The 21,796-nt window shown below is 45.2% G+C and overlaps 1 protein-coding gene across 2 annotated transcripts in view; it reads left to right on the forward strand.

The window, feature by feature from the left end:
• XPNPEP1 (X-prolyl aminopeptidase 1) overlaps nucleotides 1-21,796 on the forward strand; it is a 61,071-nt gene that overhangs the window by 34,552 nt on the left and 4,723 nt on the right. For both annotated transcript variants that reach the window (XM_023206587.1, XM_023206586.1), the window contains 14 exons: nucleotides 2,805-2,897; nucleotides 3,207-3,350; nucleotides 5,058-5,153; nucleotides 7,263-7,344; nucleotides 8,871-9,081; nucleotides 10,570-10,659; nucleotides 11,307-11,357; nucleotides 13,207-13,265; nucleotides 13,397-13,474; nucleotides 16,019-16,090; nucleotides 17,879-17,939; nucleotides 19,452-19,521; nucleotides 20,409-20,582; nucleotides 21,286-21,362. In XM_023206587.1, coding sequence (XP_023062355.1) covers nucleotides 2,805-2,897; nucleotides 3,207-3,350; nucleotides 5,058-5,153; nucleotides 7,263-7,344; nucleotides 8,871-9,081; nucleotides 10,570-10,659; nucleotides 11,307-11,357; nucleotides 13,207-13,265; nucleotides 13,397-13,474; nucleotides 16,019-16,090; nucleotides 17,879-17,939; nucleotides 19,452-19,521; nucleotides 20,409-20,582; nucleotides 21,286-21,362 — 1,358 coding nt within the window. The remainder of the gene's footprint in view (nucleotides 1-2,804; nucleotides 2,898-3,206; nucleotides 3,351-5,057; nucleotides 5,154-7,262; nucleotides 7,345-8,870; nucleotides 9,082-10,569; nucleotides 10,660-11,306; nucleotides 11,358-13,206; nucleotides 13,266-13,396; nucleotides 13,475-16,018; nucleotides 16,091-17,878; nucleotides 17,940-19,451; nucleotides 19,522-20,408; nucleotides 20,583-21,285; nucleotides 21,363-21,796) is intronic.

Raw genomic sequence — 21,796 nt, forward strand, 5'->3', positions numbered from 1 at the left:
TGAGGATCTTGGATTTGCTTCTGGCAGTTTAGCTCTGGAGAAGAGCAGCATGCAGGACAAGCGAACGGGTCTGGAACTTTCTTGGGCTAGTCGCTTCACTTGCAGTGCTTTAGTTTCCTCATCTGTAAAATGGATTAATCACAGTAAGTGAATAACATATAAAGTGGTGAGAATTAAAGCAATGCTATGTGGAAAGCGTATAGATAAATATTTTTTGAATAATGTGTGTATGTACTCTGTTTTCATTTAATTTACTGCTCTGTGTATTTTCCTGTCATTAAAATAGTCTTTAGAAACACGGTTTTAGGGACTGTACAAAGTCTTTGCTTCCTGAATTTTGAACTTGGGGAACAGAAGATAAGGAAGGGCCAAGTGAGAAAGAGAAGATGAAACAAAATACCTGATGCTTCTTGTTTGTTGTAGGAAATAATGAGGAAAGGAAATAGTCCTCAGACTCACAGCAGGGAACAGAGGACTAGACCATGACCCTGAGATCCAGGCAGCCAGCTGACCAAGGGGTGTGTGCACTCAGGTGTACGCCACACACCCTCCACACACATACACGTGTTCTTTGTCTTTGGGAAGAACAAGCAACATTTTTGTCCTGGCATTGGATTAAGTTTCTATTTCTCAAAAATCATTTCATAAATATAAAAACACCAAAGCTACAGATTGTTGCCTGTGCTGCATTTGATTTCTCCTTCCCCTTCTCTCTCTCTGTCTCTCTCTCTCTCTCTCTCACACACACACACACACACACGCAGACAGGCATTTGAGACTGGCTGTTATAAACGGACAGGCTAGTGGTCTTTAAATTTTTCTGTTTGCGTGCTTCTGTTAATGGGAGTCAAGTACCCACAACGTGTATGTATGTTTATATGGTATTTATATGTGCTAGTGTTCCTCTCTATTCCAAATATCAAAAACTAACTTTGTAATTTCTTTATAAAAAATAAATACAAATAGAAGCTCTGATACTTTCTTCTTGTACCCAGTAGAACATTGTGTCCCCACCTGGGGAGCAGGCATCTCTCTTTGGGGCCCACAGATTCCGTCTGTTAGGTCTGTTAGGTCTGTTAGCATTTTGGGGGTCAGAATGTTAAAGAGGTGTGAACACTGCCTACCTGTTCCTTAATGTAGGTATGTGGCATCACGGGGGTGGCAGAGGGAGTGAATCCTCCTCTCTTCCAGGCTCCTCCCTAGTTTCCTCAGTCAAGTCTTCTGTGTAGGGAGATTCTGATGGCTTTGGTTGGCCAGTGAGTGATTCATCCCTGGGGTTTTGCCGAAGATCTGTCTGCTAGGAAATGACATGGCTTCATCCTATGAAAGCTATACTATATAGTGTACTAGGGCATTCGGAGAAACTGTGTTAATAAGTGGCTTGTTTAGTGGTTTGAAAAAAAACAGGAAAGAATCAAATAGCAGAATGAAACTCAATGTCAGCTTCTAGGCATTTTTTTGGAGTTGGAATTCATGAGCTTCTTTCTTTATAAACCTTTGCACTTCCCTTCTGTGGTTATGTGGTTGTATCAGTAGTCAGTAGAGAAAAATAGTAAAGATAAGTTTCTACTGTTTTAGAATATGTGAACTTTTACTCTAAATATATGTTTATTTTATCAAGATGTAATTATTTGGCCAAAATCTGATTGGCTAAAAAAAGTATACATCTCAAAGATAACTGGCTAGATATGGAAGATGTTGGCTTAGATTAAAGGAAAACTGGACTATAGAAGTAATTTTAGTTCCATTCTGGAGGCTGATATAGTGTCCTATGACTAGCATCTTAGAAATAGAAAGGGCTGTCTCATCCTGGAAGTTGGGGAACCCAGAGGCCCATATTAAAGACAACAGGACGGCCAGCACTTTGGGACGCTGAGGCGGGAGGATTACTTGAGGCCAGGAGTTCGAGACCAGCCTGGCTAACATGGTGAAACCCCATCTTTACTAAAAATACAAAATTACTTGGATGTGGTAGCATGAGCCTGTAATCCCAGCTACTAGGGAGGCTGAGGCAGGAGAATCGCTTGAACCCAGGAGGTGGAGGTTGCAGTGAGCCGAGATGGTGCCACTCCAGCCTGCGTAACAGAGTGAGACTGTGTCTTCAAAAATAAATAAATAAATAAATAAATAAATAAATAAATAAAGACAGCAAGATGGGTGCCTGTGTGCCTCTCCTATAAACTTTGGGAAGATGTCTTAGACAGCAAGATGGGTGCCTGTGTGCCTCTCCTATAAACTTTGGGAAGATGTCTTTGCTGCCGAGACTTGTGCTTAGCCCTCTATGCAGAGGCTGGTTATGGGGCAGGGGCCTTCTCTTGGCCACCCTGACGTTGCAGATGAGTGGCGGGCACTGGGAGCATGTTATCACCTTACCTGGTGTGTGATATGTGGGAGGCTCCCAGTTCCCAGACTTCACCAAATCACTGCTCACATTCTCATCAAGTGACTAGTAGTGGGGAAGTGACTGAACTGAGGAGATTATCTTTGTGGTGACACCATGTGCCTACGTGGCAGTGATGCCCAGTATGTTTTTATAAGGAGTCAAGTGAAAAATCGTACTTTTTTCCCTTCTGTCTCACCCTCGTCTTACGCTTTTCATACACACAAACTTACACTTCTCCCTCTTTCTGTCGCCTTCCAGGATTAAGGGAGGTTCAAAGATTTTCTAAGTCCTATCAATCCACTTTAAAGAAGCTGCTTAATAAAGACCCTGCTATCATGATGTTAGAGAATTGTATCCCTCTGGTGGGATAATAAGCGTGGACCCACTGGGAATTGTTTCTTATCAGTTCTTCCCCGCGTAGGTCTGAAGGACACACCGACTCAGGAAGACTGGCTGGTGAGTGTGCTTCCTGAAGGATCCAGGGTTGGTGTGGACCCCTTAATCATTCCTACAGGTAAGTGAGCTTGGTTCCTTTCTGCTTGGGTAAGGAAGTGGCTTTTAGACTCCCCTCCATCCTTTTTGTTTGCTTGTGGGGTGTGGAGCATTGGGGGGCTCAGCATGACTGATATTATAGTAGAGGTCAAGGTGAGGAGAGAGTTCCACTGTTGTTGAAGATGTGCTTTTACAGTTCTTCATCCTGCACACTCAGCTCTGGGCCACGGCAGGACCACCTTTCTAAAGGTTCCGGACTTTCAAGGCCCTGCTGCCTGCCCCGCTGCAATGGGCGTTCGGCTCATGGCTGGGCCACAATGTGTCTCCTCAGATTATTGGAAGAAAATGGCCAAGGTTCTGAGAAGTGCCGGCCACCACCTCATTCCTGTCAAGGAGAACCTCGTTGACAAAATCTGGACAGACCGTCCTGAGCGCCCTTGCAAGCCTCTCCTCACACTGGGCCTGGATTACACAGGTCAGAATCACGGTTCCACCCAGCAGGGCCCCCGTCATTGTCCCCTCACCTCTTGCTGTTGTCTCCAACCTCTTCCTCTGAATCCAAGTCGAGTTTGAGCTGATGGGAGGATTTTGCCCTCCTCTGCCTCAGTGGGATATTTGAAGAAGCAGGAGCTTTATTTGTTTCCACTGTTGCCACCTACTTGCCACTTAGTTTGGCTTTGGTTATTTTTGCAAAGCTCGTTTGGGTGACTTTTTGGGTGCTGCTGAAAAGACTGAGTTTTTTTTTACCATTCAGCTGCTAACTGCCACCCGAACATATTTGATATTGGAAATAGAGCATAGAGGTTTCTAGGTTCCATTTCCCTTCTTATGTCAGCATTTGTAGATTTACCTTCCTAGGCCTCTGTCCTCCATCTTGTACCTTCTGCTTTAGAGGCTTTGGGGTGTGGGTGTGTTTCCCTGGTCTGAGTGATAGTGATGGGTAAGCAGCATGTTCTCTGAACCATTGTGTGGATTTATGAAGCAGTGAAGGGGCAGAGGGAGAGACCTGGAGGTGGGGCTGCAGGGGAGGGCGTCTTGCTGTAGAAACAGAGGTAGATGGGGGATGGCTGTGGAATGTAGGCAGGTTGCCCAGAGGGGTCCTGGGAAGAAAGCGTGACAGCCTAGATTCTGGGCCAAGTTTTAAACAGCATTCCCGAACTGATCTTCAAAGCAGACCTGGGTGTGGGGGCAGCCCCCAGCCTGCTTTCTTGTGTGACATCCTCACCAGAGGGGTATTGCTGAATGGGGAGGATGGGTCCAGTGAGTGGCCCAGGGTCAGCTAAATATTTTCTAACAGCGTGGTTTGAAATTTTTTTCACTAGAGCAGAAGCTCTGACTTGTTGCTTGTAGGAGAGGGGAGAGCAAATGTTGCTGATAAAGCTTTTGTTCAGTGCACATTTGGGTGTCTACTATCTGCAGGACGCCATGCAAGGTGCTGAGTGAATAAGACAGATGCCCACCCAGTTGGCTGTTCCCTGAGTTATGAATGCTGCCCTGGTAGGGTGGTTGTGGTGGCAATGGAGTGAGCTCCTCTAGCACCACAGTTTCATCTTGCAGAGCAGCAGGGAGGCCTTGGCAGTGTCTGAAAGGGCAAGTGTGATTTGGAAGTGGTAATCACAGTGAGTCAGACTACAGGGAATTCCTAGGTCTTAGCACCCAAAGGCAAGTCTTGCAGCCCCAGGAGCATCAAGTGGTGGGTGCTGTTCCCCTGACCTCTGAGACTGGGTGAGTTCCCTCTGCTGGGTGGTGTGTTGGTGTAGCTCCCTGTGTGTCCCCTATTGCATCAGTATTTACAGTAGTGTGTTAATTGCTGGTTTCATTGTCTCTCTTCCCTTCTATATTGTAAGCCCCATGAAGACAGGGACTAGGTCTGGCTCAGAGCTGTAACCACAGTGACCAGCAGAGTGCCTGGCATGTATCTATGCCTGGCAGATCTAGATGCTACACAGGCATTTGTGGGATGTGTAAATGAATGAATTTTAATGGTGAGGCAATCAAGGCTCACGACAGTTAAGTGGCTTGGACACCTCTTGTATAGGGCTTGAATCCAGGCCTCCTGTCTGTGTAAATATAGCGTGCTCCCTGTAAGAAGTGGTGCTGATGTTTGGGGTAGGTTCTTTCACTGGGTTCCTACTGCTTTCTGGGACCAGGGCTGGAGTTAAAGCACATTTGTTTCTTGCAGGCATCTCCTGGAAGGACAAGGTTGCAGACCTTCGGTTGAAAATGGCTGAGAGGAACGTCATGTGGTTTGTGGTCACTGCCTTGGATGAGATTGCGTGTGAGTGCTCTGGTTTCGCTGTTTGGGCATGTTATCCGATCTCTCCTTTTGGGAATCTGTGTGCTTATGCCATTCAACTTTTCTGAGTGGCCAGGGAATAAGCAGAAGACTGTGTCACCAAATGGGTATAGGAGATGCCAATTAGGATGAAGGAGAAAGAATTACAGGGAGTTGGGGAGGGGAGTGAGGCTTGCCCAGAGCACTATCACAGCTGGGTGATGCTCACCTCTGGCCAGTTCCTCAGGACCATGGCACCTCTAAGGAAGGGCATTTCCTACAGATATTTTTTGTCTGTCAGCCTCTCTGTAGGTGTAGAAGTGGGATCATAGCAGAAGCCTTCTTTCTTTACACTTGTCCTGTAGTTTCCTAAGGTCTTTATATAGTGAGAATGTTCTGGGAACATTTCTACCTCAGAAAACTAGGAACCAAAAGTTCTTCCCCAAGCCCTTTGATATAATAGCAGTTTCTTAATCTTTAGACCTTAACCCACCTTCATGCAATTGTTCAGCACCTTCTTTCATCTAAAACCTGTTGGAATCTGGTTGAACCTTCCTGTCCTGTCTTCTGGTTTCTGAGTTGATTTAACCCAGAGAAACTGAGAAGAGGCACTGCTTTTATCTTTTTGCCTTCTCGCTAGAGAATGAGACCCTGCTGCAGTGTTCTCTCTCTTCAATCCCTGCGTCTTCCATCCCCAAAACATTGTCAAGTGTGTCAGTGACTTACATCCCTAATTAACTTAATGACCTCAGCATCAGAGAAAACACATGGAAAACTTTTTTCTCTCCCTGATTGTAACAGAAACACAATCCCATGATAGAAAACTTGGAAAATGCAGAGGAAGTAAAAAGAAAAAAAAAAAATCATCCATAAATTCTGTTACTCAGAGATAATCAGTGTCAGTATTCTATGCATATATCATTTTATAGCCTGATTTTTTTCACGGTATCAGTATACTATAAGCATATATAAGCATAATTTTAAGGGAGTATTAAATATTCCATCATGTGGTTATACCATAATTTATTTAACTGTTTCCCTAAGGATGACCTTTGGGTTATTTGCAGTAATCCCATAATTTATTATGATACTACCATCAAAGTCTTGGTTCATGAATTCATGTCTTAGTGTTTGATAATTTTGATAATTTTCTTCGTATTTCTGGTTGGCTTTTAGGGCTTTTGACCCATTTTGCCCTTTGCCTGCCAGAAAGTTTGCACCTTGGTATTTGAATTTGTCCATCTTGCCACACCGTAACCCCAGTTACTGTCATTTTTCAAGAAGTGCTAGTACGATAGGTAAAAATTGTTGCCTCATCACTTTATTTTGAGAAGCCATTATTTTAAAATAGAGGTTGTACGTTTAATGCCCAGGACTTTTTTTGCTCTGATCCTCATGAGAACAAGTGATGGAAGCTGGAAGTCGTGGGACCAGAACTGTGCTCTCTCCTGGTCTCTCTAGTTCTCAGACGTTCAGCAGCATCACTGAACCTGGCTGTCCGCAGGTCCTCCACCCAGTTGTGGTGCCAGAGCAGACCCATGGGTGGGCTGCAGGCTCTGATTTCATTCGCGAGCTGCAGCCTCGCTGACTCACTGCTTTTCTTTCCACCTCTGACAGGAAGCTCCATCTCCATGGGGCTCACTGACCCTTGCAGAGGAGGCTTGCCTGGCTTCCCTTGTGTGAGGGTCTCAGTTTTTCTACCCTAGGTCATCTGCCTCAGAAGGGAGAGAGTGCTTGTCTCCTTCCCTTTTATTTGGGAGTGCTAGAGGTTTGTCGGCTTCAAGGCCAGGCCTGGCAGGTCAGCACTAGGCGGATCATTTCAACTGCTTGTGGGGGCAGTTCTCAGGATTTTGACTGATAGCTTTTATTGCCTTCTCCCGGCAGTGATATGGAAGCATGAGAAACAGCTCTGGTGCCCTCACGTGGTGGACATGAGCAATTGCAGTTCAGAGGTGGCACCAGACAGGAGTCAGGCTTCCAGCCTTTCTGTGTGATTCCATTGAATCCTTCCACAGCAGCTGGACTCCAAGCTGAAGCTCTTTCCTCCCCCGACAAGCGACCCCTTAAAATCTTAAGTCAGACAGGTGACAGGGACTTTGATTTCTTTTCTAGGGCTGTTTAATCTCCGAGGATCAGATGTGGAGCACAATCCAGTATTTTTCTCCTACGCAATCATAGGACTAGAGACGATCATGTGAGTGTTTGCCCCGCTTCTGGAACTCCCTTCCACAGCTCCTCAGAGCCCTCGTGTGCCCTTTCTGGTCCTGGCCCACCCATCACTGTCTGATAGTTCACTGATGTGCTTCTTTTTCTTGCCCTTTTAACATTTTCCCTTCTTGTCTTCCTTAGCAGTAGGTGTTTATTTATATCCTGCCTCTCTTTGAGCCCCCCAAAATGATTTGAAAAGCATGAAAGTGTCTGTAGTGCTATGAGACTAAAAAACAAGTAGGTGAGGACGTTAGGACCAAGCTGGAGTGAGGTTAGTTCACAACATTTTTGCTGCAAGGTCTTGTTCAGGCTACACTTTCTTTGGCAAGTTTTCTAGCAGCCAGTGTAAAGGGGTATATGTGTTCAACTGTACAATTCTGGGTCCACAATGCAAATAAATGCAGTCATTTTGGAGGTCAAAAGTAATATGGGAAAACCCCTCCAGCTACGCTTTGTTGAATTGTCAGTTTATTTTTTCAAAGCATTTCTTGTAGCCTTTTTTTCATTACTGTCCTAGTTAAATAGCTTTTTGTATTAAGACAACACATTTATTAAGTGCCAGTGATGTGCTTAGGGTCTCTGCTAGGTGCTAGGGTGACTGAAACAGGACCCTGGGTTGGAGTCAGGGAGATGAGCATGTCCTCTTTCTAAAGTATTTGGGCACATAAGTGGGCACCAGTCTGCTTGTGGGAAGGATGTAGGTGTTATGAGAGGGGCCTGACCTAGACCTGGAGATCAGAGGAGACTCCTGGGGAAAGTCATATTGAAGCAGAGAGTAAGGATACATGTGGGTGAGTTAGGTGAATGGCAGGGCGAGGAGGAGCGGGGAACCGTGATCCAAGCAGAGGGAGCAGCATTTTCAGACACTCTGGGCAGCAGAGAGCACAGTGCATATGGAGGACCTGAAGTGGTTCAGTGAGGTCAGAACATAGTGAGGGCAGAATGTGAGCAGGGGCCACAGCAAAGAAAGGCCTGTGGGCCGCATTCAGGAGCTTGGGTTCTTGTTCTGAACAAGAATAGTGGGAAGCTGTTGAAAGAATTTTTCAGAGGGAACCATGTGTTACACGTACAACTTGTAAAGAATATTATGACTGAAACATTGGTAGACAGGGAAAGACTTCGAGGCTGTGGCACTAACCCAAGTGAGAGATGGTGGGACCTGAACCTGGGTGGTGACTGGGCGAGGCTGTAGTTGAGCTGGACAGATTAGATGGAGATTTAGGCTGTGGGTCCCAAGGTCTTAATGAAGGACGGGAAGAGGGTTATCAATGAAGGACACTGCCCAGATTTCTGGCTTGGTGAATTGGGTGGATGATGAACAGGGACAGGGAATAAACAGGGACAGGGAATGCAGCTTGGAGGGCAGGATTTGGGAAAGGAGTGGGGAGGAGAGAAAAGGGGCTTGGTTTTGGTTGCCAGGAAACAGAGCCTGATGTGTATGTGTGTCTGCGTTGCCACCCTGTCACTCATGTTCCCTCCTTTTGCTGCCACCCACCTCTCCTCCATCTGCAGGCTCTTCATTGATGGTGACCGCATAGACACCCCCAGCGTGAGGGAGCACCTGCTTCTTGACTTGGGTCTGGAGGCCGAATACAGGATCCAGGTGCATCCCTACAAGTCCATCCTGAGCGAACTCAAGGCCCTGTGTGCTGATCTCTCCCCAAGGGAGAAGGTGTGGGTCAGCGACAAGGCCAGCTATGCTGTGAGCGAGGCCATCCCCAAGGTTGGTGGCCCCACTTTCATCCATCTAAACTCTGCCACCCCCTTCCCAGTTCTGGTATTGTCTTTGGAGCAGAGGCAGATTTCTGAGGCTGCCCGTTGGATCAGAACTGTGGTCTCCCTGGATGAGGCCTTAGAGCTGGAGCCATTTCAAGAGCCTGAGGGCCCTTATTGCTTGTTGAGTCTTGTGTTTTCCAGAGCGTGGCATGAGAGATTATTTTAGGTGGTACACATTATTATTTAGTTTACTTAAATGTGTCTGTTTTAACAGCATTTAGCATATAGTAGAAAAACCATAACTAGCATGAGTTCGTGATATTATAATTATTTAAAATAAAGTTGAATTTAATAAAGCTGATTTAAAGATGGTCTAAAGAAAAGTACTAAGTGAATAAGGGTACAGTAGATAAGAAGCTAGGGTAAAAACTGTGCAGGTGGTATGAGAATGCTTGAAGCTTGGGAAATGCTTCTCTACCCCCTCCTTCTGCCCCACCACATTTTATAGTTAAGGACACTTGAGGCCCAGAGAGGATTGGGGAGTTGGGGACTTGTCAAATTCAAGTGATAGTGATAGGCTTGCCCTTTACTGAGCCCTTGCTGGGCAGTGCTAAGCAGCTGACACTTGTTGCCTCATTTTAATTAGGGTCTGAGATAGGACTGGAATCCAGGCCTCTTTAGAGGTAGGCTTTTCTACTGTCTTGCCCTTGGCCTCTGGCTGCCAAGTGGCCTTTGGCAAGCCCAGTGATGTTCTCTCTTCTCCACTGATCCGTGGGCCATCCTGGGAAGAGACTAGGCCTGGCTGTCTAGATCTGGCTTGCCATTGTACCCCGCCACCATCACACACAGTGTGACTCCTCCTCTCTCTCTTCTCTCTCTGGAGAGAGAGAAAAGGAGATAAGATCACAAAAGCAATTTGAGAAGCTCTGTGCAAGTGTCAGGTGTGCTGAGGCCCATCTGCTGGATTCTAACTTGTTCTCAAATTGGAAAGGGTCTTCTCTAGCCTTTTAATATCAGATCATTATCAGTAGCTGAGATAGGACCACTGGGTGGGAAGGGAGGGAGCAGGAGACCTCACTCATCAGGTCATGTGCATCGCCAGACAGGGAGAAAAAGCCCCCTTTGTACAGCAAGAGAAGGGTGATTTTGGTCAAGCTTTCAGTGGTTAGTGAACTCTAACCACAACCACAGTGGCTTGGAAAGCAGTGTCTTGCTGATGGCAGGCAGCCAGCAGTCTCAAAGAGCTAAGGGAGTGAGGGATGGAAGAGAGACACCTTGTTTGATGTACCTACTCTTTTTGGTTGAGCTTAAGCTCAGGGTCATCAATCAAAAGGTACAGGTCATTGGGGCCCCAGGGGACAGCTGTGTGGGTCCCCAGGGGGAGCTCTTCAAATGATTGGTCTAAAGTAAGTTTTGCTGAGCAAACAGGTGGTTGCCTTGGTCTTGGGTGGGCGCAGCAGGTTTGGTTTCCCACCCTACTGCCCTTTGCCTCTAGGACCACCGCTGCTGTATGCCTTACACCCCCATCTGCATCGCCAAAGCTGTGAAGAATTCAGCCGAGTCAGAAGGCATGAGGCGGGCTCACGTGAGTAGAGGAGCTGGTGCAGAAGATGGGATGTGAGGTGGTCAGAAGGCCTGGCTCCTTCACCTCCTCTGTGGCATTGAGCCTGGCACAAGGTTAGAATCTCTCTGAGCCTCAGCCTCCTGGCCTTCCAGAGTTAATGAGGGAATGAAATAAAATACTTGATGGATTAGATCTTTACAAAGTATATTACACAACACAAAAGGAGATATTGATGATAATAGTGTAGATGATGGTGATGACATGATGCTGATGAAGCCTCATAAAAGAGCCAGATTGTGTTTCAGAACAAAGGATGGGTCTCAAAAGATTTTGGGCTCAGAGGTGACTTTTGATAGTGGCCTATTTTTTCCTGGCCCCTGTAGGGTTCTTAACCTTTAAGTTAACCTTTTGGAGGAGCTCCCTGTGCTCTGAGGTGGGGCCTTTCCTGATTGTACCTGAACTACCGAATAGCAGAGGAGCCTTTCCCTGATAATGGGAGTTGCTGCACACACCGGCTTCCCAGAAATGTCCACATGTAAAGCTCTGGTTGCTGATGGTGTGTGACCCTGCAGGTACAGCCTTCTCAGTATTGCATTAGGGCTAGGCTCTGAATCTGGTCATGGGACTTTCGGTAATAACTTAAAAAAATGTCTCCATTGTTTGCACAGATTAAAGATGCTGTTGCCCTCTGTGAACTCTTTAACTGGCTGGAGAAAGAGGTTGGTTCTTAGTCTTTGTTTAATATGCGGGTATACATTATTCAGACCTATCTATATGTGAATCTAACTCTAGCATCCCCCATGCTCTGCTGACCATGAGGTCTGAGATCTTGATCAAATTTTTGGGCTCTATTTTAATAACACTCTCTGGAAATTTGGTGTGTGTAGATTTCAAAATTCCTTAATTATGAAAATGGTAACAAGAATGAAGAAAGAAGTTCCATAATAGAGTGGATGCTTTTTGGGTTAGGGAATCATAACTAAGTGGAATTTCATTATAAGGAAAAATGACTCTTATAATATTATTATAGGCAAGCTGATTGTATTAGGAGAAAAAGATCTTTGTGTACATTTTGAACTTCAGTTCAAGCCATGAACCTTTTTATATTAAATTGACTCTTGGCCGTTACTTTCTTGCTCTAGTTGGCAAGAGGGTGGTTTCTCTGTGCTGTTGTTAAACAATATCATGTTCCCTTTAAGTACTGTATAAACAACTCTTTAATTGGAAAAAGAAAATATTGTCTTTATTCCCACCAGTGTAACTTTTTTCCTCACGTTTCCTTCTGGTGATTGTTCATTTATGTAAATTATTATTATTATTTTTTATTTTTATTTTTTTTGAGACGGAGTCTTGCTCTGTCACCCAGGCTAGAGTGCGGTGGCGCAATCTCTGCTCACTGAAAGCTCTGCCTCCTAGGTTCATGCCATTCTCCTGCCTCAGCCTCCCAAATAGCTGGGACTACAGGTGCCCGCCATCACACCCGGCTAATTTTTTGTATTTTTAGTAGAGACGGGGTTTCTACTAAACCCCGTCTTGATCTCCTGGTCTTGATCTCCTGACCTCGTGAGATCCCGTGGTCTTGATCTCCTGACCTCGTGATCCACCCACCTCGGCCTCCCAAAGTGCTGGGATTACAAGCGTGAGCCACCACTCCAGGCCATAAATTATTTTTAAAAATATAAATTATTTTTACGTGTCTCTTAGTGTGCAGATACATTTTTTTTTCTTTTTCTTTTTTTTCTTTTGAGATGGGGTCTCATCTGTTGCACGGGCTGGAGAGTAGTGGTGTGATCACAGCTCACTGCAGCCTCAGCCTCCCCAAGCTCTGGTGATACTCCCACCTCAGCCTCCCAAGTAGTTGGGACTTCAGGAGTGCATCATCATGCCCAGCTGATTTTTTCTGTTTTTTCTTTTTTGTAGAGATGGGGTTTTGCCATGTTGCCCAGGCTGATCTCAAACTCCTGGGCTGTCTTGACCTCCCAAAGTGCTAGGAATATAGGTGTGAGCCATCACACCTGGTTTAGATATGATTTTGTGTTTTGTTTATTTTATTCTCTTAGACTCATAGTGTGAACCTTTTCCATTTACGTTGAGGCCTTAAAAAAGCATCCAAATGAAAACTCATCTAGTGGCTGTTCTGATTTACTAACCCAGTCCTCCTATTTTTAAATGTTTGGGTTGTTTTTAATTTTTTGCTTTTATCAGTAATCCTGCAATAGTATCTACATTTATCTTTTTTATTTTTCTAGAATGATTTTCTTAGGATGATTTCTTAGAAGGGGATGCTTTTGAATTTTTAAACTTAGATACATTGTTTTGGGAGGTTTTAGGATACAATACTGAAGCACAATAGTTGAGTGAAAAATTAAATGAATAGAAACGGTTATATTTTAGATAGCTTTGGTGAGAACCTTTGGGAGTTCTCCCTTGCTAAGGATATGTCCTGTAGATTGGGCAGTTGGGATGAAGAAATTGAGGAAAAAGTAAGCTTTTAAAGTATCTCCTCTAATTTGTAAGAGGCACACATGAATTTATCTCACCAGATGATTATAAGCAATTTTCTCATAGGTTCCCAAAGGTGGTGTGACAGAGATCTCAGCTGCTGACAAAGCTGAGGAGTTTCGCAGGTAAGCCTCCATTTGGGGGGACCCAGGAACCTCATGCTGATTTTCTTGCAAGTTGAATGAGGCTGGAAGGGCCCTGAATCTTAGCACAGTAAAAACCTTTAAGCCACTCTGCTTCTGTCTTTCTGTTACAGGCAACAGGCCGACTTTGTGGACCTGAGCTTCCCAACGATTTCCAGTACGGGACCCAACGGCGCCATCATTCACTACGCGTAAGGCATGCGGAGGAGCATGCTGCCGGGCATTGCTGCTTCTGCACAGGAGCCTGAGCAGGGGTGACATTATTTTACCAGAGGCCTCTGTGCCCACCTTCATCTGTCTGTTGAGACTGTAAAATGAAGAGAAATAAGACCTCCAAGGTTTTATTTTCTCCCAATCCCCAAGCCTCTGCCTTTTGGGAGCCTCCTCTTAGGCTCAGTATGGCACTGGCATTCTCTACGTTGTAGTCAGCTGGGTGTCCCTCTTTCCTTTTTGAAGCTGCAGGAACTGTATGTATAGCCCTTGCATCTTGATGACTGGTTTTTTTTTTTTTTTTGAGACGGAGTCTTGCTGTGTTGCCCAGGCTGGAGTGCAGTCGCACGATCTCCGCTCAATGCAAGCTCTGCCGCCTCCCAGGTTCACGCCATTCTCCTGCCTCAGCCTCCCTAGAAGCTGGGACTACAGGCGCCCACCACCACGACCGGCTGATTTTTTTTTTTTTTTTGTATTTTTAGTAGAGACGGGGTTTCACCATGTTCGCCAGGATGGTCTCAATCTCCTAACCTCGTGATCTGCCCGCCTCGGCCTCCCAAAGTGCTGGGATTACAGGCGGGAGCCACTGTGCCCGGTGGGGTTTTTTTTTTTTTTTTTTTTTTTTTTTTTTAAAAACAGGTCTTGCTTTGCCGCCCCGGCTGAAGGGCGGTGGTGCTGTCACGACTCATTGCAAGTTTGAATTCCTAGACTCAAGCAGTTCTCCTGCCTCAGCCTCCTGAGTAGCTGGAACTAAAGGCGTGTGCTACCACTCCTGGCTAATTTTTACATTTTTTTTGTAGAGATGAGGATCTTGATGTGTTGCCCAGGCTTGTCTCGAATATCTGGACTCAAGCAGTCCTCTTGCCTCAGCTTCCTAAAGTGCTGGGATTATAGGCGTGAGCCACTGTGCCTGACCCATGGCTGGAATTTTTGAGTGGTTTTCTTTCCTGGTAACAGCAGTTGTTTTGTACTAGTCCGTATATCTTGTGAGCTCCATCAGTTACATACCAAAAAACCTTAGCACTAGGTTGTGGGGCAACCTGTTTTGGGTGGAGAGTACCCTCTCTTCCTGTCTCCCTGAGCCTGAAGCCTGGCATCCCAGTATGTAGTATTTTTGCCACACGGTCTACAAGAACCCATGGACCCACAGGGCCGAGCCTCCCTTCCCTGTGAGACAGAGGGCCACTGATATGTTTAGGATTGACAGATCTTCCTGTCAGTCCTAAGACAGGATGGTGGGAAATGTCATTAGGTGTGGCCGTTGGGCTTCAGCCTCGGCTCTGCCTGATTCAAACTGCTTTGCTTTGCATTGGGTATTTTGAGTTCTGTGCTTCCTCGTCTGTTATATGCACAGCCAGTGAAAGAACACTGTCTCTCTGTGCTGTGCTTGGGCACACATTTTTCCCCCTTTGAATAATTGCTTTTAGAGTTTTTCATCTTGGGGCAGATTTTGAAGCTTGTGTGGGAGACAGTCACAGATGTGACAGTACAGTTCCCTCGCTTAATGCTTCTGTTCCAGATAAAAATATCAGAGGGACTTCAGTTTTTGTTTAACTCAGGATGAATTTCCTGGCTGGATACTATCCTAGAGTTTTGTGTATAATTAAAACATTAAACAATTTCATGCCAGTGGGGAAGAAATTTGCCTCTGCTTTGGCATTTCTTCATTGTGGGTGGTTGGAAGCCTGTTTAGAGGCAGGGTTCTGGAGGGCACCGGTTGTCTTTTTCAGTTGTTCAGCTTGTGTGTGGACTGGTGCCCTTATTGCTGAAGAGGGGGTGGTACCTGGAGATGGAGGACAACCTCACTTCAGCTGCAGGGCAGAGGCATGGAGTGCTCTCATCCCTTCGGGCGTTTCCCAGTGCGGTGATACTGTTTCAAAAATGGCGTGGGGAAAGCGATCACTTTTTGAAAATGCCTCATGTTTGTTTGAAAAAATTGCTCCAGCAGAAGAATATCATGATCCATTCCTTTTCCCAGCAAAATTCCTTTAGTTTTTCTCCCAAATTGAGACATTTACTCCTGCCTGTCCAGTGGTCTGGGGAGCGAGTGGGGAGGTACCTGCTGGGGTCAGGGCTGAAGGAGGGGCCTGGAGGCTGAGGCAGGGGCCTGGGGCTCCCAGAGACAAGCAAGTCTGCAGTGAGTCCAGGCTGCTCCTGTCCCAGTTCCCAGGACTCTAGCTAGCTAGGTCCTGTTGCTTCTAAGGATTCTCATTTTTTTAGCTTTGACAATTATCTTTTGAACACTTGTTTTATTCCAGACACAAACAGAGATAGATATAAAGAAATGTGTTATTTTTCCCCTCTTGAGCTCTTTATCTCAGTTGGGGAGATAGGTTGATTGGATTTTTGAAAAGTAGAAGTTTAATATTAGGTGAAATAATTCATTTATTGGGTAACTTATTTTGATATGATTTCAGGCTTATGTAAGTTGCAAGAACAGTATAAAGAGCTCTTGTGTGTCCTCCTCCCAGATTCACTAAGTGTTTACATTTGTGGAATAATTAATTTTTAATTAACTTTGTTAGGCCAGTCCCTGAGACGAATAGGACCTTGTCTCTGGATGAGGTGTACCTCATTGACTCGGGTGCTCAATACAAGTAAGTAAACCAGGACTGCTGTGGAACTTGACTCTGTGATTCAAGGCAGTTGAGAAGGTGGACAGCTGAGCTCCAGCTGAGAGTACTCAGCTGGTCATCACACCCTGTGCTGGCCACTAATGGAATCGTTCCTAGGTCTTGTCCTTTTTTTACCCCTATTTGAAATAGCCCAATTGTGACTCTGTTCTCACAAAAGACTGTTTGATAGAAATGTTATAGTCCTTGGCCGGAAGTTTTAAAAATATAATTAAACAACTGTGAAATAAAGCTAGCTTTTGGAACTGTTGAAAGTTTTCCACCCCAGCCCGTGAACCGCCTGCCGGTTCCCTGTACTCGCAGCCGCCCCAGGGCCTTATGAAGTCAGGGATTCATTTTGAATGAATGGGTGAGAAATGAGGGCTGCCGCCAGATTTCTGAATTCCCTTCTCCATGTTTTGCTGCTTTCACAGCTATCTTCTCTGGAAAAGTTCCTCAGAGAAGAACCCAAGATTTGGTTGGGTCTTGATACGGAACCCAAGAGAAGGAGTAAGAATAGACCCTGTCTGCGTTAAGAGAGCACGAGCAAGGCCTTTTAATGCTGCTCCATTCCCCACTGAATTTGGGACTGTGGCTAAGGGAGGACCTAATTATTGAATGAGCTCAGCCAATTATGTGGCAGCCATGCCTGGCCTTGGGACACAGGGGTGTTAATAATATCAGCCTAGAGCTAAGGATTGCTTGGTAATGGTGTAAACTTTTGTTTGCTTCTAAATTTTAGCAGAATTCTAGAGGTTATCCTTTCTATGTCAGGGATATAGTCTAGTTATGTGTTAAGATACGTACTTGGATACTTTTAGGGTCTCTGTCCAGGAATCCCCCTGCTGTTCTAACAGGAGGAGTTGGGTTTTGGCCCTCTTTTGCTAGAGATGGGCTCCTGTTTTCTTTGCCTTCTTGCGTCTTGTTCATAACCCCAGTGATAGTGTCTCTTGTTGACCAAGAATGTGTGTGTCAGGGGCTGATGTCACTCCCACTTTACTTAGCCACCCTGCATTCACATTTTGTTTCATTTTTAAAAATAACTTTACTGGGGTAAAATTTATATGCCATGTAATTCACCCACTTAAAATATACAGTTAATTTTGTGTGTGTGTGTGTATTCACAGAGTTTTGCAGCCATCAGCACAATAAGTTTAGAACATTTTCATTACCCCAGAAAGAAACCTCATACCCAATAGCAGTCACTCCCCCCTTTTGCAATAGCCTGGAGAACCACTACTCTCCTTTCTGTTTCTATGGATTTGCCTATCCTGGTGTCGACACTTCATAGAAGTGGAATTGTATTATGTGTGGCTTTCTGTGCCTGGCTTCTGTCATTTGGCACCGTGTCTTCCAGGCTCATCCATGTTGCAGCGTGTATCAGTATTCCATGCCTTTTTATTACTGAACAGTATTGCACTGTGTGGATAATCCCCCATTTTGTTTATCCATTCATCAGTTGTTGGACATTTCAGCTGTTTCCACCTTTTGGCTATGATGAGTAATGTGGCTATGAACCTTCATGTACAAGTTTTTGTGTGGATGTATGTTTTTGGTTCTCTTGGATATAAACTAGAAGTGGAATTACTGGGTCATATGGTGACTATGTTTAACCTTTTAACGAACTGCAAACTAGTTTCAAAGATGGCTGTGCTATTGTACATGCCCACCAGTATTGTGTGGGGGTTCTCACTTGTCTGCATGCTTGCCTGTGTCATATTTGACTTAAAGCTTATTTTGATGGGAAACCACTGTGTCCTTTTTTTTGGAAAGGGATGGCACCACAGATGTGACGCGGACAATGCATTTTGGGACCCCTACAGCCTACGAGAAGGTAAGGCGGAGGCCAAAACTTTAAGAGGTCCTCTCTGCTTTCTTAAGAAGAGCATTGCTTTTATGAAAAGAGATAGTATAAAGAAGTAAAAATTACATGTGGGGTAGTAAAATTACTCACTGCTGTGGAGTCAGGCTTATCTGCTTTACAAGATTCATGTAATTAATTATTGGAGTAAGACATTTGGAGAAATGTTTAAAGCATTCTGCGATGGTTAGGGCAGCTCAGTTGCAAGTTTAGATATAATAGCTTTGGCCTTCTTGAGTCAGGAAATGCCTTTGAGGCTGGGGATGAGATAGTGAAATAAATGCTTTATAAGCAGTGTCTAGATTTGATTTTGAAGGCCACCCCCTTCTTTTTTCGAGATTCTTATTTATAGGCTTAATTCTCTGGGAACTTTCCGAAATGACAGACTCTATTAAGTTTCTGATATGATTGGCATGGAAAGGGGAAAGAGAGCTGTGAGGTGGAGAGATGTGTACCAGGGGTCTGGAGACACCTGGCTTCAGAGCTTCTCTGCCATTGACTAGCTCTGACGTTGAACAAAGCAGTCACCATCCATAAAAATAAGAATAAAAGGACTCACCTTCCCAGCTGGCTGTGAATTCCCTTGAGCCCAGCCAGTTCCTGGATCATAGTCACTGCTCAGCAAATGCTGATTGAGCACCTAAATGAATCTGTTTGTCCAAGGGAGCTCCTTCAGGAAGATTTTCCAAGGAAAAGGGTTTTATGCAATGTAGTAGGGCAGGTTTCATTGTCTTGGTCCTTTGCCTTGTCCCTTTGTATGCACCAGTGCCTTAGAACAGTTTAGACCTTGTGTCTAGGATTATTTTGGTGTGACTCTTTTTGTGCTTTTCAAAGAGCTCAACCAGGCTGAGGAGAAAGGAGTTTTAGTCCTGACTCTGCACCTTACTGGCAAACTGCTACACTTCTGAGTAGCACTTCTCTTGTCCGGACTGTCCGGACAGTGGGGATAACCCCTGAAGATAGGATGGTGGTAGGAAGCACAGCTGCTGAAGCAAGGCTGCTTGGCCTCAAGGCCAGATGCTGCCACTTCCGCACTGTGTGATCTGGGCATGCTACTGAATCTCTGTGAAGCGAGGATAACAGTAGTGCCTCCATCGTGAAGTGTGGAATCAAACATGCAGTGCTTACAATAGTGCGTGGCACAGAGGACTCGCTCAGTAAATGTTAGCTAGGGTCATCAGTACTTCTTATTACTTTTCCGTTCTTTCTAAGGCTCACATGATGGGGTATGTCAGAGTGTTCATTATAAAGTCCTGTGGGGTCATCTCTCTGACAGTGCTCTTCTACTAAATTGAATTTCAAGATTTTCTGGGAAATTGGCCCCATGGCCAGGCTTTTTTTCCACCAGATTTTTTTCTTTTTACTTACGTTGTCTCTGTGATATTGCTAAAAACTTTAGCAGGCAGGATTTTGTGAACTACCAGAAAACAACAGGATTAGGCATCTGTCCCCATTCTGCAACATGCCCCTGGGTTTTCTTTGCAGGAATGCTTCACATATGTCCTCAAGGGCCATATAGCTGTGAGTGCAGCCATTTTCCCGACTGGAACCAAAGGTAGGTGGTGCATTCTGTCACATGGCAGGCTCTTTTTCTTGTTCGAGAATCAAATATGTCTATGTTTGAGTGAAAGAACATGTCCTTCCCTCACTGTGAGGTCCCCAGCCCACTTCAGGTCCAGCCAGGTGCTCATGGAGTGAGTCTCCTGAACCCACTGACTGAGCCCAGAGGCCTCAGGGAGCTGGGGTTAGGATTGGGCCCAGTACCCACTGTGCACCTTTCTCCTGACCACTTAGGTATTGGATGACACATGTGGATGGCCCCCAGGAGAGGACAAACCAGATGGGAAGGTCACAGGGCCTGAGTGGAAGTTGGTGCAGCCTCCTGTCTGCCCTTTAGTACTGAGCCAGTGCTTCCTTTCTGGATTCTTAGGATTTATTTTACTGGGACCCTGACTTCAGCTATGTACTACTTTGCTTGAGGCCTGGTAGGTGGAGCGTTGGACTGGGCATTGACAAGACCTGGACTGCCTTGCTTCTGGGTAGATGAGACGTGTACTCATCTCCCTAGGCCTCAGTTGCCTCATCTGTTGTGCCTGCCTGTCTCTTGCAGTCTGGTTAGAGTCTCATCTTTGTAATTCTGAAACCTTAGGGTCGCAGAGCTGGGAAGGGAATGTCCTTGTCTTCTATGGCCTTTGTGTGCTGTAGGTGTCTGTCGTGCCTCACCAGCATCCTGAATGGATGATTGCCTAGCTTCGGACTGAACTTTGATTGTTCCTCAGGAGATCTGATTGTTAGAAAGTTCTTCCTTGTGCTGTGCTGAAATCTGAACCCTCCAGTAACTTACCTATTGGTTTCTGTTTCACGTTCTGGAGCCAAACATAATAAATCTAATGTCTTAAAGCTCTGTACAGATATCATTAAGTGGCTCTTTCTATCTTTCAGGTCACCTTCTTGACTCCTTTGCCCGTTCAGCTTTATGGGATTCAGGCCTAGATTACTTGCACGGGACTGGACATGGTGTTGGGTCTTTTTTGAATGTCCATGAAGGTCCTTGCGGCATCAGTTACAAAACATTCTCTGATGAGCCCTTGGAGGCAGGCATGATTGTCACTGATGGTAAGTATCCTTCACATATAGGGCATGCATGGATCCTTGAGCCTTTTTGGAAACTATTTGTTGTTTTTTATTTTTTAATTAGTTTAAATTGGCAATAATTTTCCCTTCCTAAGAGTAATGAAGTTTTCTGGTTATAGTACTGATACATGTTCATTTTAGAAAAAACGAGATGGGAACTGTGTAAAAAGAAAATGAAAATCATTTGCAATCTAACCACTCAGGGGAAACATGACTTAATGTTTTGCTGTATTAGCTTTTGGTCTTTCAGATATGTAGATATCATTTAAAAAAAAAAAACCACTGAGATCATACTGGGCGTCTTGTCTATGTTCTGCTTTCTTACTTGATATTCTGCTTTCCCCAGGTCATTGCCAAGTCTTTGTAAATATATTTTAATGCCTTCATTATTGTGTCTTATGGATGTGAACCATGATTTATTTAGTGGATCCAGTGTTACTGTACTCCTTACCCTGTAGCCAGTGTGCAGGGACTTCAGAGTCTAGCTTTCTGTACCTCAAATGCTTATAAAAAAGTGGCCATATGAGAGAAGGTGGCATCTCTGGGCTCTTACACCGGATAGAGTGGGCCCTTCACCTGTTTCTTCTCCTTTGGAGTAGGGCAGTCATCCCAGGAGTGAAAGGTTCTCTCTGTGGACATGGTCATCGTGGGCTGCTTCTCATTTTTGGGATTTGGTTTGTTTTAGAGCCTGGGTATTATGAAGATGGGGCTTTTGGAATTCGCATTGAGAATGTTGTTCTTGTGGTTCCTGTGAAGACCAAGGTGAGTATTTATTAAAAAATTTTTTCCTGTTCCTTAATGTGGGAAGATGAAGACTTAATGTCTTTGGAGCCAAGAGTATGCCATTCTGGGGCCGACATGGAGCCGCCTTCTCCAGATGTCAGGGACTTTCCTGGAAACCACACTCCTTGCCTGCACAGCCAGAAAGAAAATCCTTAATGAACTGGGATCCAGAACTGGGATTCACGGACCATCAGGCTGATGCTTGCTTCACATAATTTGGGGCTCAGAGTTTCCTATAGGCAGCCTGTTGTCTCTTCTGCTGGGGATGCCTGTTCAAGGTGCTAATTTCCAGGCCCATCCCAGACCCTAGAATCTCCAGGGTGGGGGGCCTGGAAGCTGTAATTTTGTCACCCTCCCCAGGTGACTTTTATTAAGGTAAAGTTGAGGAACCCTGAGTTATCCAAGGGTCAGCC

Source organism: Piliocolobus tephrosceles, chromosome 9 (genome assembly GCF_002776525.5).
Source record: "Piliocolobus tephrosceles isolate RC106 chromosome 9, ASM277652v3, whole genome shotgun sequence".
NCBI classification, from domain to species: Eukaryota; Metazoa; Chordata; class Mammalia; order Primates; family Cercopithecidae; genus Piliocolobus; species Piliocolobus tephrosceles.